The following is an 18,745-nucleotide window of genomic DNA, read 5'->3' on the forward strand; positions in this document are numbered from 1 at the left end:
TCTGTCTCTTTTCCTCTCTCTTCCGTCACAATAAGTAAACCCCAGCATAAATGAGCCAATCAATGGGCATACTCTGGAGTGCGGGTAACTAATACCTGCACTCCAGTTAACGCACTGTGCGTGTATATGTATACGATTTAACTCTGACACATTTTCAACACTATGATATAATATTATCTATGTAATAGAAAGAGCACCGAAACACGAGGCTATCTGATTTTTACGAGGGGGCGTAGCCCCCGAGTATTAATCAGATTGCCGAGTGTTTTGGTGTTCTTTCTCTTTTGTATCATAGTCAAACATAAAAACACGTTCCCTGTTGTCACAATATGAAACCCCGGCAAAACTGAACCAATGAACGAACATCTGAATATGACATTTCTGTCGCTTTCCCTTTCTCTGCCGTCACAATATGTAAACCCCAGCAAAAATGAGCCAATCAATGGGCATGCTCTGGAGTGCGGGTAACTAATACCCGCACTCCAGTTAACGCACTGTGCATGTATATGTATACGATTTAACCCTGACACATTTTCAACAGAAAGGTCTCCAAACTATGATACAAGATCATGTATACAGACTAATATTAATATCTTTATTTTCATTTTTGCTTACTTAAAGTACATAATGGCTTATGAAACCTGGCTGATAAAACCTGCTAGTAAACATTAATTGTTATTCATAGTCATATTTTAAATTTCCGTATGAATTTTAAATGAATGTGAAACTATAGCGGCAGCATTCACAAATGATACACTATATGATACTCCTTGTGATTTTGTCACTATACACCAACTGGGATTAAGCTACATATAAACACTGATAAGAAACTACAATTATTAAACACCCGTGTCGATTTTGTGTAAAAACGGTATTGCACGGCCGTGCATATATTTTGACGTGACGTCATTTGCGTTATACATACATAGTGTAAAGCCGCGCCATATGTTAGCGTTACACTATATGCGCGTCGTTGAAAAATGATTCTTTTTCATTTAAAAAATTCATTATTTTGGGTATGTGATGAATAGAATAAATTATATTATGCTCGCCTGAAGCTCGCATAATATAACTTTATACAACTGGTTCAATAAATTCAGTATTAAACTTACACTTATTCAATATTCTCTATGTATATGCCGCTGTTTTGTTTTCTTCCTCGATAAAATAAATAGTTTACAGTACAGGCGACAATAATAAAGCATAATATATACCACAAAGTAGTCGTCAAAAATATAATTTTCATCTTTAAAAAGTGAGTTTCATGTGCTGAATTAAACTTGAATGATAACGCTTGCCATAAATCTTGTATTATGTTTCAAAAACTTATCCATAGTCCATTTTTCATCGCCTTTGGTTTCAAATCTGGTAGTTTTGAATTAAATTTCCAAATTATTTGCTAATATTTGCACGTATTGACCTGTTTATTTGTGGTCTTCATCCTTGTCTACATAATTACCAAATTATAATGCAAAATTCCAATATTTACCAAAGGCCTTACACCAGTTACATGATGTGCTGCGTGACAGACTCGCATATGTTCGCGCGTGTGCGCGTATGTGCGCGTATGTGCGCGCTATAAAAAATGTTTTCCGCGAAAATATGTTAATATTAACTAAAATGTTTTTAACAAACAAAATAACCAAATAATGTGAGTTTGCAGCCAACAAAAGAAAAAAAATAGTAAAATGCTTTATTCATATGTTCTAACATCATACAGTTTTGATTTCAGTTTCACTTCCGTACATCAGAATAGAACGTATGCATATTCACGTTGATTTCACCAACCTGATATATTAGTTCAGATTTAGTTGAGATACGATAAGCTAGATTTAAGTTGCTTTATTTCTACTAACCAATGAAAAAGTGCAGTCAATTTCAAATGACGTCAGTTCGTTAAACTGAATTAACCTCTTAGGCTATTTCCGGTTAGGTTTAAAGCGTTGTCAATTATTTATATATGGGAACATCAGTCGTTTGACTTGAAATTTTGTATCGTCTGCTTAACATCTATGTTTACATTGCTAGTTATTTTGATTTGTACAAATATTTGTGTTTACATTTTTGTGATGACTCACTTTGTGGATTTTAAGCTGGATTATAACGGTATTTTCGTAAACTTCGTGTGTTTGTTAAGTTTTTTAATATTTATAATTTATCATTAATGATAATTTATTTCATAGGAACACGTGAATGATATGGTAACGTTGTAAACTTCCTTTCATTAGTATTACATTTTGAATCAATCTAATTTTATTTCCTGTTAAGTACAATTTGTAAAGTATAATAATACATTGTAGTAACTAATAGTGGGAATAGATACTATCTTTCAAGTCCGCATCCGTTACAGTAACATGTTTCTGAGTATACTATGTTCACACAATATATGCAAGCATTCATGTACACTGATGACAGCTTAATGTATTTCATTGGATGCACCATTTTAGAAAACAAGGTATCTATTTTTCTTGTAATATCCAAGGTTAATTAATTCAGTGTGACATATATACATGTGTTTAACTAATTCATCATTAATTTCTCACTATCATCTCAATATTCAATACTAGTGAATTTACTAATACATGATAGTTAAATCATTTCATCTTATTTTTAACATAATTAAATAATCCTGTTTATAAGCTATAAAAGATATAATATTACTGATATATAATAAAGGAAACAGAGAATACATATTTTATGATCAGGATATGAAAGGTTGTTCTATATCTTATTACATGGTCAATATTGTAATACTAAGTGAAATAGGGTGAAAACATGCACAAATCCTGAATTTACGAAACTGCAAAGAAAGATAATTCGGCTGATCGCGTTTTCATATTCATTCACAGTTATCTCGCTTTGAAGGTAATACCTATTTACCTGTATCGGCAGATGATCTATTTGTTTTCTTAATCAATTTGATGTCGGTAGACTCAAATCAATAAATAGTTATATTGGGCGTATTTCTAGGTAGTATGGTTAATATCTAACTAGGTAAAACCAGACTTTTAATAAACCGGTACCATATGGATCCTCATGCAGTTATTTGGTTATTTATTGTTCTAAGTTAATGAGAGTGAAATGTGCATAAAATGTTATATTTTAAAGTTGATGGAAGTTAGTTCCAGTAAGGTAATAAATGTGTCAGATATTTTCCAGACAATTCGATATTATTATTCATTTTCAAATAATTCCCCAATAACCGCCGCTTTGGGAAACCACACATATAAACTCCGCGCATAAATTAATCATCAAATGTATGCAAATGATCTTATCACCCATCGTTGTCAGTTCTCTGAAGAAAATGGACAGGGAATACTTCAGCTTTCTTAAGTTGGTCCGTAGATGGTATTTGTATCGGCCGATCTATCCGCCGGGACAGCCATATCCAATAATACAACACCACACTATAATTACAACAAATAATAGCATAGCATCATCACAACATCGATAGTACAGTTAGTGAAGCGTTAGTTTGCGAGCAGCCTATCCTACTAATATTGTATTTTCTTCTCGTGTCTGTTGCTTTACAGAGAAAACAAGGGATATTCCTGGATCAATACTTAATCAGCGTTCCAACGGATTCTTTTATTTTCCGAGCGAGTGTGACAGTGAATCGGCGGAGAAAGCCGAGTTGTCAAAGTGAGGCTTTATATTATTGAACGGTGTGTTTACAAAATTATGCACGAACGTGGATTAGGAAATGATGAAATGGCTGATGGATCACTACCTGACCCCGCTCCCCCAGCCCCTACAGATCCGCGGCTACCTCTAAACGCTAGACAAGTGTTTAAACTAAAGAAATCATGGAAAGGAATTAAACGGAATATGGCAGGAACTGGCGTAGAAATGTTTGTGCGGTAGGTTTTATATTATAATATTTCTTTAAATTACAAATACGAAGTACTAAGAAATTTTATTCTGTCACTTTCATACAAGACGGCTATACGTGTGTGTGCTCGAGTATTTGTTATTTACTATGGTGACAAATATTCGTTACATCTAGACATCACTCTTGTATTATATTACATATCTGATTTGATTGTATGAAAATATATAAACATATATTAATTTAGTTGATAGAATGAAACTGTGTTTGAATAGGATTATTGTTATGGAGGCAAGGGGACATGAAGATATTTGGTATCAATTGGTTAGCTTGCAATTTTTTTGGAAAAAAATACACTGACAGAAGACATGGTTAATGTGGAGATGTTGTCAAAATAATCAATAGTCAAACGCGGCATAAATCACACGTCTAATGTTTTGCTGCTCAAAGTATAAGTATCATCAATACAATTGATCTAAGATCTCCATGTATTATTTAGCAAAACGAATTCTGTTAGAGGAGAATGAAAGGGATATCGATTGTAATTGGCAATTAACGTCACGTCTTAGGAAACATTAGAAGAGGTTCTCTAAGTTAGTCTGTTCTAGTATTGACTGCATACATAAAACGTTGTGCGCCATCTGTATTAACATACCATACTGAATCGTTAAAACAACAAAGGAAACAAAATAATACAAATACTGCATTCAAATAAAATTGATCGACATAAAATAGTGCAAACATTGATTTATAGTTTAACAGAGACAGTTGTGTAATTATTTCAATCATACAGCTTGTATATCTTGATGACTATAGCATGCTTGCATATTCTCTGCTAATAACATTTGTTTTTCTAATAGTGGTTAACCTAAACCATTCTATTATTTTAACACACGCCGGGTACATTATTTTAGCATTCGAGCATTCATTCATTAAAACAGTCTTGTACTACCAGCATTAAAATATAACACATGGCCTCATAGGGATAATCAAGACGTAATAAAATATGGAACAATATAACACCGACACCATTATCTCACTGTAATTACTATATTATATTCCTGTAAAATTAATAATTCAATGCTAGGCAGAATGTAAGTGGTTTGAACGTGTGAATGAACTATCCTGAAAAGAAATTTCCTTTATATTGCAAAAAATAAGCCGAACTTCAACAAAGATTTTTTTGACATTATTTGCACGTACGTCATAACTGCATCAGATCAATTAGAGGTTGCTAACTAGTCAATAATGCATTCGTTCGTATAAAAATAACATTTCCAGGTGCTAGTCAATAATTTATCTGGCATTAATCCATTCTTCATAAAATATAGAGATTTGTACGTATTTGTAGCATGCTCTAAATCAATTATTGACAAGGTATTGTACTGTTTCTATGCACTGTCAGTCTATATAAATTTGTTTAAAACGTAATTTGTACAGAAAAAAATGATGGACGCAAACTGAATTACGGTCATTTTTGTATTCATGCGGAATGTTGAAAAGTGATCATTTTTTGTCATAGGAACGATCAAATATACAACATACCTCTAGGTCGTAGACAATATGAGCATTACTCGAATACAAATGGATTTATATATATATCCTTCACTTTCATAGATGTCACACATTGTAGGATTTTGACATGATATGTATACTTTGTATCAAATACAAAGTGTAATACATATACAAAGAAAATGTTGTTTTCATGTTACAAATTTAAATGCTGTCTCACCTCTGCATATTTATTGTTCAAATATTTTATATACTTAGTCGTCAAAAGGTTGAAATAATTTCAGAAATTGGGTTTCATATATTAAAGATAATATAACAAATGCTGTTTTGAATATGAAATTGAACTTTATTAAATCAATATGCCGCCATTATGCGCTGTAGTTATAAAATATGATGCTTAATTGTGTACTTTATGTAACCTTAGTTTGAAAGGTTACAAATTATTTTAGTATTTCTTGCATATAGCATATTTTTTAACTATTTAATCTTGTATTGTATTTTGAAATAACTTTGCAAAATTATGAAACACAATATATGACAATTATTACAGGAACGAAACAATAATAGAAGCATTTACATAATTATTATTATTTTATGACATGTGTTTGCATTTATCTATTGAGCATATATGTACGGTCTATTATTTCAGTGTGTATTCAATGTGCACTTCATTATTGTTTCCAATGCTCCATATACGTGTATTCAACAGCTTGAATAAATCACAATGCAATGATAGATATAAATCACCAGTTGTATAGAACCATGGAATAATATTTTTGTATATTTCCTTCCATACGATAGTTTTTGTAGTTGTTTGTTTTTATATTAGGTAACAATTATGCAAATTACTTAACGTCAATCAATTGTTCATCTATATTATATACAAAATATGTATTATGTCTCAGTATTGTATGGAAATTAAAATGGAATGTCTAGGTAATTATCGTACCTGGGAAGTCAAGAGTAATTATTGTTTTAACATTTGTTCCTCCTCCTGTATAATGTTGTTAATTCTCCCAGGGTGTAAAATTCGTGAATCACGTGTAAAATAAATTACTCAAGTAACAGCTGTTATATTAAAATATGTTGCTTTGTTTTAGTCTGCTGTATTGTATACATGTCCATCATATTGCTGCAAAATAAGTTTGAATTTCGTCTAAATTTTAAGTTGAGACTATAAAAGTATGTTCAACAAAACATAAACAAACTTAAACTTGTATTCCATTTGTTTTTCACTGGTTTAACAGTGCTGATTACAAATTCCAGATCTAAGTTTAGTAAGGATATTGATTTATTATACTCTAAGCTTTATTTTTACGAGATTTAATACTTAGAAAAAGGAAATAAAATGATTTATCGTTTTGTCTGTCCTAGCTGTGTAACTGAGATTTTATTGATATTTTGTTCAGACTGTTAAAGTTCTCTCACCTTTCTAAGACAGAAAAAAACCCTAGACAGAACGTAATGTGGGAAAAACTGTAAAATAGTTGTATACTGTGCCCCTCTTAGTTCACAGTACTTAACGCTTTGAAACCAGAAACCAAACAACAAAAGAACTTTATGGTACAAAAATTTTCATAAGCTATAACATATAGGTATTTTCTGCTGTATGGCACAAGGAAACAACAATATATTCAGTCAAAGTCAATTTAATGGACCAAACGTAGACCAAATGTCGGCCATTTTGAAAACAATATGTCATCATTTAAATCGCGGTAATGGTGTTTCATTTCAGTTTTTTTCATGATTCAGTTATAATTTCTAAATGTTATTTTGCTTGATTTTAAATATTAAAAATATCCTTACTTTGAAACTCAATTTTCTTTTTCAACAAACAAGAACATTTAAAAAATGATGATTGTTTCAGACATACGCACAAATTTAGTGTTCTGTTGTTGCTTTTTGCAGAAATTTTTAAAATGTTGTTCTGTTTTACGTAAAAATCTAGAGATTTAAAATATTTTACTCAAAAACTTTGTTGTATAGGTGTATGAATAAAATATGTCAATTCTGAACAATTTTAAGTCTGGTCACATGAATATTTGCCATTACCGTGAAATAAGTGATGACGCGGAATTGGTGATGTTGACAATAATATTTCTTTATCAATGTACGTAATGTGTTTAATTTTCGTTTATTAGACCAACGAATTTAACCACCATGTCATTTGTGTACTTGAAGACATCGTTACTCTTGCTATACAGAAGCTGAAAGCATATGATTCTTTAAATATAACATCTTGAAAAAAGGCTACGCTTTAGAAAAGTAAACTTTACCGTCCATTTCTTATATCTTCTATTATTTTCATATCACATGTACATGTATTTAGAATTGAATATATTGACACTTTTTGTTGTTTGAACTATCAACATGTATATACTTTCATAAAGTCATTATTTTATACATGTAATATACTACTTGCAATTTATTAACAATATAGTCATGTAGATGTTTTAAGGAATATCTTATGTAAGTATAATAAAATGTGAAACATCAGGAATTGAACAAGACTGCTAATTCTTTAAAAGTTAAAATAAAAGTATATGACTTTATGAGTTCACATAGATATTATGTATGTGAATGAATGTGCAGCAAACTATGTTACAAGTTGTCTGGAGTTTTATAACATGGAAATAAAAATGTTTAGTTAGGATGGTTGAAAAAGTAACACATGGTTCCAACTAGAACAACATCAGTGTATCAAGATGATAGCATTATGCCGTCCTGGCCAAACAAAAACAATAACCAGCCTATCCTTGTGTCATTTATAGTAGAAAGAAATGAAACTATAATAATGAAAAACAAAATCAATATATTTTATTTCAAAACATACACTCATTTTGTTAAAACTTCGAGAGTGTCTAAAAGCTTATACATTTAGATTCCTATTCAGTCGAAGTAAGATAAAATCTGTTTAAACTAAATGCTGATCTTTTGAAGTTTTATAAATAACAATACAATGCAATATTTTTTATGCCTAAATCTATAACAATAAAACCACAATAACACGGAATTAAAGCGTATTTATTAATCATATGGAATTTGGAATATTAAAATACCTAGAGAAACGACTAGTTTACAAAGTTGCTGCTAAATGTATGTTTAATACTATTACATGTACTTTGTTTAATCGATAATTCAAAATGGAAAAATAAGCAATAAAAACAACAACAGCAACTTTGAAATATCTGTATCTGTTAAACGACAGCAGACATTTAGATAACAAATCGATGGAGCAGTTAATGTAGGAACAGCTTCTCAATATGAAGAGAAATACGTTTTTATTTTACCGTTTCTTGCTATGCATTTGTGACGAAATTGAATATTTTTATAATAGATTCAAATGCCGGTTATCATTAAATTATGAATGTATCTGAATCCTCTATAGTATATGATAAAGTCTGGTCGATTTATGGATAACAAAAATGCACGTCGTGTTAACCTTATTCTTATATCTAGAATGTCTATGTTTGAAATATTTTAAAGTGGCCATTACGCTAAAATGTTCGTTGAATTAGTAGTATATTTCAAGAGATTGGCTAATATAATGGTTATTGATCAATAATTGATAATAAAACATGTTCATGGTAAAGAAATATCCGTGGGTCATGTAAATTTTTAAGTAATTTTATGCTGTGCACTCACTATTTACACTTGGATGGACATGATGTCTCTTTAAGGATTACATGTAGATCATGTAAGCCAATTAGATAAAAGATAAGAAAGATTTGAAGGTGCCGACATATATTTAAACGATTTTTTCAAATATTCCTGTTCAACTAACGGAAATCGTTTCGTAGAAACCATGCTCGCAATATCATTTTACCCCATTAACAAACTACTGGCATAATGCTAAAAAAGAAGACATTTAACTCCGTTAATTTCGCATCTTTTAAAACGAGCCATTTTTAGTGGAGCAAAATTGACGGCAGGATGTTTGATGACTGTAAGATACTTAATCTATTAAGTGAACGACGTTTTAATACTGTAAAGTGGTCTTTGTCAGTTCATCAACAACAAACATGAATTATCGATTCTAGTTGCTCGTGTTAATTGGGAGACAATTCATGTTTTCCCTTTAAAGTTGAATAATATGAGGCTATAAGGCGTTTAATCAAGTTATACGATTGAAAACTATTGAGATTTTTTTTTAATTGAAATAAGTGCAACTTGGTTAAAAATCTCTTTTTGTAGCATCAGAAACTATTCCATGAGCAGATGTTTACAAAACTTTTAATTCATACAGAGAAACCCATTCTCTTTATATTTTCGCCAAGTGTATTGAATATCAACAATCTGGTTCTTTTTTACTTCGCCAAGTGTATCGACTATCGACAGGCTTGCAATGATCCTTTCAGTAATAAAAATGTAGAATGTAATTAGTGTGTTTATTGTCGCCCCGTACTTTTTGTTAACAAATCACAATTGCCATTTGATTTATTCACAACTGAAAATGAAAGAATGACAAGGCTGAAAAAGTTCATACACCGTGATTCGATACGGGTGAAAAAGTAGTAATACACCATTTTGAGCTAAAACAAATGTTTTAGACTTACAAATCAGGAAGAAAAACATTCATTTAATAAAAATATTTATCTTAATTTGAACTGCCAATATGCTAATACTTACTTCGTACAGCTTTTTGTACTCGTTTGACTTTTGGATGTGTTTTACGATGTTATTGCTGAATAGTGAAATAAATCTATCTATAAATCTACTCATATCTATCTTATTAAATTGCTTAAATGATTCTGATAAAAAACAATTAACCAGTCGATGATCTTTATGTACGAGTAAGAACGTACTTCTTCGTTTTTAATATATGTATTTTCAAAAAAATATATATTACAATCCATATGTGACTTAAATCGATTATCATGACCTCGTTCTATTATTAATGGTTCCATTAATTGTAATCTCCTTGCGTTCATCTAAATGAACCATATGCTGTTGATTCGTTCATAATTTACCGTGGTCACATTTACAGTCACAATGTGCAAACTGCTCTAACTACATGAAATTCATTGTTTACAAAATCAACCATTTGACTAACACACGCGAAATAAAAAAAAGTAAACGTTTTTTTTTTTTGTATCTTTTTTAAGTTTATGTTGTCTGTCTTCTGTGCAAATCGGACAATTTAATAAAGTCTAGAGGTTTGACATTGATCTTCATTTGATTCGGCTCTTAATGTATTTTTAGCCTAATCCGAGACGCTAAAATCGATGTAACGATATTTTACAGAGCAATCTATTTGTGTCCAAAGTTATTTTTGTCAAGCAAAGTATCAAGTTACGCTAGCATTACAATAGAAAATGGACAAATGCACACTTTTTTAAAGATACAATCTGTCCGCAACATAATTTTGTTACCAAATATTATAATGGATAATTTTTGTAAAAGAATGATTACTGTATATGACATATCCAATACAGTTCCATGATCTTGAGGTATAGGAATAAAGAGGGCATTGACTTCTATAGTATTTTTTAGTTTCTGACTTTTATAGAATATTTTTCGTTGTGTATATCACGTGGTCATAGCCTGATGAGTCACTTATTTCATGGCAAAATCTTATACCATATCATTCAGATCCCTTTTTCTGACACTAAGATCTTGTAAATTTGATAACTTGCATTTGATTTAGACAATTTATTATCAAAATTAGTTTTTGTATCTGATATTTTTGTATGATATTTTTGTATCTGATACATTTGTACAGTGTTGCTTTCAAAAGTTCACATGATTTTTATATAGTTACATATTTTGTCCAAGGTTTCTATAAATAATATTAATTAAACTTTGAACGCTAAGCATATTTCCAGCAAAGACATGAATGTTCTTCATTTTGAAACATCGCGAATCGTCTCTCCTTCTCGAGAGACAGATTCTGATAGTCACCTGATGATATTGGCATCATAGTAATGGACTACATTAATGGCTCTCACTGAAACCATTATCATATCGACACAAACAATCCAATTAAACAGAAAGCCATTGTTTTTTTCAAATGTATATATAAATGTTTTATAATGTACCGGTTCTCTTATAATACAGTACAGTTTTCTTGCATCTCAGACAGGATTATCTACCATTTACACCGGTGCTAGAAAACTCTGTCTTACACCCCCATGTAAGACAAGTCGCGTGCTTTAAATGACGTCATTGACGCGCGCCTTTTATGAATGAATCGCGTTCTTAGGATGAAGTCATTTTTCCGTTATGAATGAAGTTATAAGTTCATACGCTACTATAAGAAAAAAGTGCGTAATGAGAATATCAGTTATCATAATTTCTGTTCCGAAAATAATTGACATGTAATATGCAAGAAAAAGAATCAAACACCGGCTGTTGGTACAGACGGAAATATCTAGCTCTCTGGTAACTGTTTAGCGGAAACTCGGCAGAGCCTCGTTACCGCCATAAACAGTTACCCTCGAGCTAGATATTCCGGTCTGTACCGGCAGCCGGTGTAAGAATCTTATAATATTTAGTAAGACCCTCGAGGAATAATACAGCACAAGTGTCAATGGATTTATGTATCACACCAGACGACAATATCACACCAGACGAGAATAAAACAACACAAAAAATGTGTAATGATATAAGAGTAATGTAATCTTTAGGAAGGTGAAATAATTTCCAAATGATAAAGACTAAGATCGTAGAAATTGGTCCGGAGTGCCTGGAGCGCAGACAGGCTAAACATCCGTGTGACACATGCCTTTCACAAGCAAACTAATTTATTGCAACAATTTTACCACGTGTGTTGTGTCAGTACTGCTTATTGACATTGGTAGAAAATCAGAATTGTGTTATCCGATATGTTTGGTAATTTTAATTATGAGATCTTAAAACTCATGATTAACTTTCATTTGTCATAGTTTCACGTTTTCTTGTATTTTTGGATGAGTTTAGAAGATGAAATACTTTTACTGAAAGCATGCGTTAAAATGCTTTAATCTTAACCGAATATCAGAAACTCCGTGCATTTCACTTATTAATTAATTAATTAATTAATTTGTAGCTAAGGTTGTTCAGGTATTATTTTAATATTGCATTGGGTCAATCTTTAAAGGAGTTTCTTATTTTATAAAAAGTGACAGACTGAAACTAGTTCATACCATACAATTTAAAGTGTGCTCTTTTATTTTTTTATCTAACACACCATGTTCACAAGTGTAAAATGAAATAAAATATTGTTAAATCATTGAAACATTTTCTCTTTTCAGAATGTTCAAGGCAAATGAGGATACAAAAGTGTTATTTGAAAAATTTAGAAACATCGATACTGAAGATGGCTTGAGAATTAGTGAAAATCTTGAAAAACATGGAACTAAAGTTTTAGAAGTAATAGATGAAGTTATAAATAATATAGACAATGTTGATGATGTTCTCCAGCTTCTCAAAGTGACAGGAGCAATGCATAAACGTTTTACTGGATTTTCACCAAGCTATTTTTGGGTAAATAATTTTATATCTTATTAGATCTACATGTTTTTCAACGGACACTCATATTATATTTTGATAATTTCACAGTGAAATAATAATACATAATTTTCTTAGAAGCCGGACTATATCTCAATGCGGATGAAAACAATGAGCGGAAATCTCGTCGGGAAAGCATTCCGTCGTGAGTAAAATATGTTTGATGAAAATAAGCAATTGTTATCTCATTTTTAAAATGTTACAGAATTCAAACAAATTTTACATACTTATTTTTCAACTTGAGCAATGTGACGTCATGATTTGATGACGTCAAAAATGAGAGCACATGTCGTAACGCGGAAAAAATCAGTAAAAATGACTTAAAACCCCTAAAGAGCATGAAATAAATAGAAAGTTTGGTTTTATATGTAAGATCAAATGATATTTCACTCGTGAAATATACTTCGGTCTTACATGCAAAACACAAATATTCTCCATATTGTACATTTTATTGTATTGTTTAATCCCTGAAATAAATGATGCATGTTATTATTTTGCAAATACTTGTTTAAACTCTCTTTCCGAATCAGATATCAATTGTTTCACTCTCACGCAAACATTTCGTAATCAAGGAATCGATTTCTTAACATTTAAGCATGTTATGTGGCATAAAAGAACTTATTTTACTTTCATCTTATTTTAAGTTCTCTATTTCTAATGGTATTCTTGATGATTGGAAAAAACGGACTAATAAAGTCAAAATTATTACAACAGCCAATGTGTCAGATATCCCTGTACTTTTAACAGAAGTCTTTTGTATTATTTTCAAGAGCGTCTACATAAACATACTTATTGTGTAAAATGCTTTACATTTAGGCATATGTAAACACAAATAAAGATTACAAATCATCAATTTTAAAAGCGCTTCAAAAGAACAGAGAGAGAGTTTACATTAATTTAAACAGATAACGCAATTAGTCTGAAATGATTAGTTCACAGAGGTTTTTTCTGTTTCTTGTCACTTTTTCTGGACATTTTCACTTAGTAAATTGTCTTTATTACATGCTTTTCGTTGGTTTATAGAAATATATCAGTGTATTAAAACTGGGAATTTCACTGTTTGAAACAGTGAAATTACCACTTTGATAATTTCACTGTTTTGAATTTAAGCCCCTTACGTTGTTTCAGAGAAATACCAGCGTGCACAGTACTGGGTACCAACTTAATGACGTGACGTCGTAAATGACGTCACGTTGTATTATTATTTGGCGCGCTTTTCGTTCGGTATTAGGTTTAATGTCTTTTTAAAACGTTTCTTTGCATGAAATAAAAAGAAAATTTGTTTAGTTTAGTGTAAGATCCAAATATATTTCACCTTGTGAACACCAAAAGTTCATATTAATATACCTTTTGGTGCTCTCTCGGTGAAATATATTCCGATCTTACACTGAACTAAACAAATATCCTCTATTTATATAACGACAAAGCATTCTGTTTAATGCTGATGTATATGTAAACATTATTTCATATAGAGAAAACGGAATCCCTAAAAAAGCGCAGATCGGTAAAATTGAAAATGTTGCAGCTCGGTTTGGGCAAAGTTTTGCTCCTTGCTATCCAATAAATTCTGTAGTCCTTGTGTGTTTGTTTACACTGATTTATTTTGACATGGTGATTAATGCGACCTCTTGTGCCATAGCAAAACTTTTGGCAGATAATCAATTATTAAGGTCAATAATTTAATCTCGTATCCGACAATTGGTCCCCCTGATGTACATACGATTGTAAGCAATAAACATATCAGTTATACTCTACTTTGTAACATTTTACATGAATGAACAGAACGGTATTCATATGGTGATTTAGGCAAACAAAAATCCTGGTGTTATTTATAAGTTATTCAAAGATTTAACTTTGGTGTAACGATATCATGCATTTGATTTAGTTTATAGAAAACTGAGCGTTAAGTTATTTGCATTTCGTTTTTAAACCCGTATGCTTGATCACTATATGCTTAGATGTGTTTTTAATGCAGAACGTGGACAAAATCGACAATGTGGCATCGAGTTAAAATTATTTAGACTTTTTAAAAAGACTATAAAACTGAATACTAGTAAAAGTATCTCTTTCTTAAGATCTCTGCGAAACGCTTTTGCCAAAATCAGGTGATAGTAGCGCCCATTAAAAGAGAGACAGGTTAATACGTAGGATTGACGCAATTAAACTAAAAATGCTTTTTTATTGTAATGTAAAAAATTTAAGACGAGTAAACGTACATATACATTATATCAGTCGTACCGACAAACACATAATGATAAGACATTAAGTATAAATTCAGACTTTTCTAGTTTTTTTAATAATTCTAAACAAATCGTATTTGTGAAACATTCGTTATTGTTTTAATTAAATGAACGGCGTAATTATCTTATTGTTGTTATATCATAAAATATTAATGTTTTATTACCTTATTAGCATTGTATTGTGTTGTAAACTATAGATACTACATTATATTATCATAGTCGTTTAATACCCATTTTGAGTTATTTTATATATAATTTGTATATTTTACTGTATTGGAAAGTACTTTATAACAGTGAGACGTTTATAAAAACATTTATTTATAAATACTAGTTATATATTTTTAAAAAAATCAATTGTTTAAACCAAGTATAAACTTTAACCAAATACATGTATATTGTTATATTAGTGTAAAAAATTTCACAGTCACATGCTTTCCTAAAATATTCATATCTTCATAAACGTTTTAGTTAATTACGTTGGATGTAATGAAATTCTCAGTGTTGGATTTTAATAAGATTAATCAATATTTTAAACTACAAATCAAAATCTGGGATATGTAAATTTACCAATTATGGCAAAATCGAAATATTTTAGGCTCATTTTAACTGAGCCTTTCATTTAAACATTAATATTGTGAATAGCATCTTTCGTTAACGCTAAGATTGTCATCTCTTTATTTAACTGATATAATTTCTAATAAAAATCAATGGTTTTAAGTATTTCTTCATCGACTGTTAATAAAGTTTACGCTCAATAATGTAAATGGCATTTGAAAGTAGCGGCAATTTAATATATTTGTCAATGAATCGATTTCATTTCAAAAACAAAACAAAAGAATAAAACATATGTTTCTCTGATTGATCTTGTATCAGTTGTAAGCTTATATTCATGTATAAATAAACTCCTTTCCTTTTCAGAGAATTGAAGAGCCATTCCTGAAAGCTGTGATGATCACATTGGGTGATCGATACACAGATAACATGGACGTCATATATAGACTTCTAATTAAATTTGTCCTACAACATTTAGACGAGGCACTGAAAGCTGAGTTATCATCCGCTAACAATTCCACTTGATGATAATGAAAACGAACTCGTTCAAGTGCTATTGTCAAAACAGGGTTAAAGGCTTTATATCAAGAGACATGAATATTGTTGCAAGATAAGACAGACCATGTGTTTGTTAGGATTGGTTTCGGAAGATTATTAGATAAAACACATATGCCGAGAATCCTTCATGTGAATTCGTCTCAGCAATAACAGAACATTTAAGATTATGGTTTTAAAGAAGTTATTAGGAACTACATTCGAGTATAGTATATAATATAGAATAATATATAAATTTACGACGTAGAAGAGCACAAATCTTCTTAAAAATGTGGATGATTTATACATTTATTATTAGCCGACCAAATGAAAACCAATTGTCTTGTACCATTTCAAGGAATTATCTTTGCACCAAAGTCGACGTCATAACATTTGTGTTTGCTGCCATTTATCTAGATTTACTCGAACACGTGACCTTCGTATGCTTTATTGACATCATTGGCGACATAAATTAGTCGCATTGCCACGTTGAACTATTCATATTGTAGCACAGTAATGCCATGTTTGATTTAGAACTTAATCGTTTCATAAATAATCTAGTTTTCGAAAACAAGGCACTTGAAAAATATAAAAAATGTAATCATCAGTGAAAGTGTACATTCTAAACGGCAAGTTTTCATATCACGGGCTTACAATTTTAGGCTTATTCATACTGAAAAATTATTTTCACTTTTGATGTTGGTAGTTTTTTTCATCATACCTTTTTGCTAATTGCTGTTTTAACTCTATCAGAAGCGTGATGCTACTAAGCTTTCTGTTTTAACACTGGCCTATCTTAAATATCATTCAGGAATATGGATTTTAGCGTACACAAATCTAAGCAATATTTTAATGGTGATATTATATCTATTTCAAATAAGTTAATGCGCAACATATTTTTTTGAAGTTCTTATGAGTGTTCAAACAAATATATACATGTATTTTATGTTCAAGTTTTATCTTCACGAGGGTTAACTTATTTTATTAACTCTTTTTGTTTGGCAATGAAAATACTAGTTCAATTCCGTTTCTTTGTATCAAAGATATGATCAAGTTTATGTCAGAGTATTTCCATCCATATGAACTTTGTAACACCAAAATAAACTGTGTATCATATAAAACAGGCAATTAGGATTTTCTTTTGTGCAAAATTCTTAAAACATTCGTACTGGAAAGTGCAGGCCACCGCTCACGACCCCTAGCACCGGCTTAAGCAGAATTCAAGATGAAATGGTAAAAATTGGAATTAAGAAAAAATCCGCAGGTGTGTTCATACGGATATTATCATGAAAATTTCAATATGTGACACGTTAGTGACAATCGTCCTCAGTCTTACTGACAAGTGATCTGTGTGTGAAGAAAAGAAGATGTCGTCTGCTATGTATGATTTAAGCCGCGTCATGACAAAACCAACATAATGCGTCTGCGACCAGCATGGATCCAGACCAGCCTGCGCATCCGCGCAGTCTGATCAGGATCCATGCTGTTCGCTTACCAACTCTATTACAAGTAGAGAAACTGATAGCGAACAGCATGGATCCTGATCAGACTGCGCGGATGCGCAGGCTGGTCTGGATCCATGCTCGTCGCAAACACATTATGTTGGTTTTGTCATGACACGGCTCAATTTTAAGATCTGGTTTGTGTACAAGTTACTGTGAATCATCGACTGTCTACTGTCACTATTGATCAGTTTCAATGTAGTCCTGTGTGTATAACTTTATGCAGAAATATATAAAAACAAACACCATAAATAACTGATTTCTTTTATTAGTCGTTCATATATTTAAGAAATTTCATTACGTTAATGAATGGACAGATTCAATTACAGTGAGTAACAAAGGTAGAAAATTACATTTATCTTTTGTTGTGTTAACTTCGCAGATTTGCAATATAGATTATTTGTATCATTCTAAGCAATTGCCATAAATGCGTATGGCAATATGATAAAGTGTCATGCTAGCATTTCTGTCATTTAAAGTCATGATTTAAAATGGTTTAAAATTGTGTTAAAATCGTTTTAGAAATACATTGTATATATTTAAGAAATAGACTTGTAATTATCTAATATTTCATATCATGTTCATCGTATATGTACATTTTGTTACCATAGAAAAGAAATAAATTAAAAAAACGGTGTGTAAGCATTTATAGTCGTTTGATGTGCCAATATATCAATAACATATAGGTTTGTGGTTAACAGTAAAAATATCACCCAGAGGAAAATACTGATAACATTACTTTTACCGAGGGGTGAAATCTTTTTCTTGCATATCGAAATCAGAATTAGCTACCGTTTACATGGGTGCTAGTAAAACCTGGCCTACAGCCCCCTTGTATAACAAGTCGAATTGCGTACTAAAATGTCGTCATTTTACCGTTATGAATGAAGTTGTAAATTCATACGCTATTATAAGAAAAAACTTCCAAAATAGAAATATTAGTTTTCGTAATTTCTTTCCGAAATATTATTAATATGTTATATGCAAGAAAAGAATCAAACACCGGCTGTTGCAACAGATCTCGGGTTACTTGTTTAACGGAAACTCAGCAGAGCCTCGTTACCGCTACTTTAAATAGCTACCTTTGA

General features: G+C 30.9%; 1 protein-coding gene across 3 annotated transcripts; it reads left to right on the forward strand.

Annotated features, from left to right (window-relative positions):
• Positions 1-1,961: 1,961 nt before the first annotated feature.
• On the forward strand, positions 1,962-18,294 carry LOC132759050 (myoglobin-like). Of its 3 annotated transcripts, XM_060750773.1 has the most exons (5): positions 1,972-2,106; positions 2,301-2,455; positions 3,534-3,860; positions 12,574-12,805; positions 15,988-18,294. In XM_060750773.1, the coding sequence occupies exons 3-5, from the start codon at positions 3,682-3,684 to the stop codon at positions 16,144-16,146; spliced, it is 570 nt and encodes a 189-aa protein (XP_060606756.1). In that variant the 5' UTR covers positions 1,972-2,106; positions 2,301-2,455; positions 3,534-3,681; the 3' UTR covers positions 16,147-18,294. The 3 variants fall into 3 exon arrangements, with proteins under 3 accessions (XP_060606758.1, XP_060606756.1, XP_060606757.1); XM_060750775.1 differs by lacking the exon at positions 2,301-2,455 and having other exon boundaries at positions 1,962-2,106; XM_060750774.1 differs by lacking the exon at positions 2,301-2,455 and having other exon boundaries at positions 1,997-2,201.
• Positions 18,295-18,745: the final 451 nt, after the last annotated feature.

Source organism: Ruditapes philippinarum, unplaced genomic scaffold (genome assembly GCF_026571515.1).
Source record: "Ruditapes philippinarum isolate M1 unplaced genomic scaffold, ASM2657151v2 ctg142_1_1_1_1, whole genome shotgun sequence".
In the NCBI taxonomy this organism is placed as follows: domain Eukaryota; kingdom Metazoa; phylum Mollusca; class Bivalvia; order Venerida; family Veneridae; genus Ruditapes; species Ruditapes philippinarum.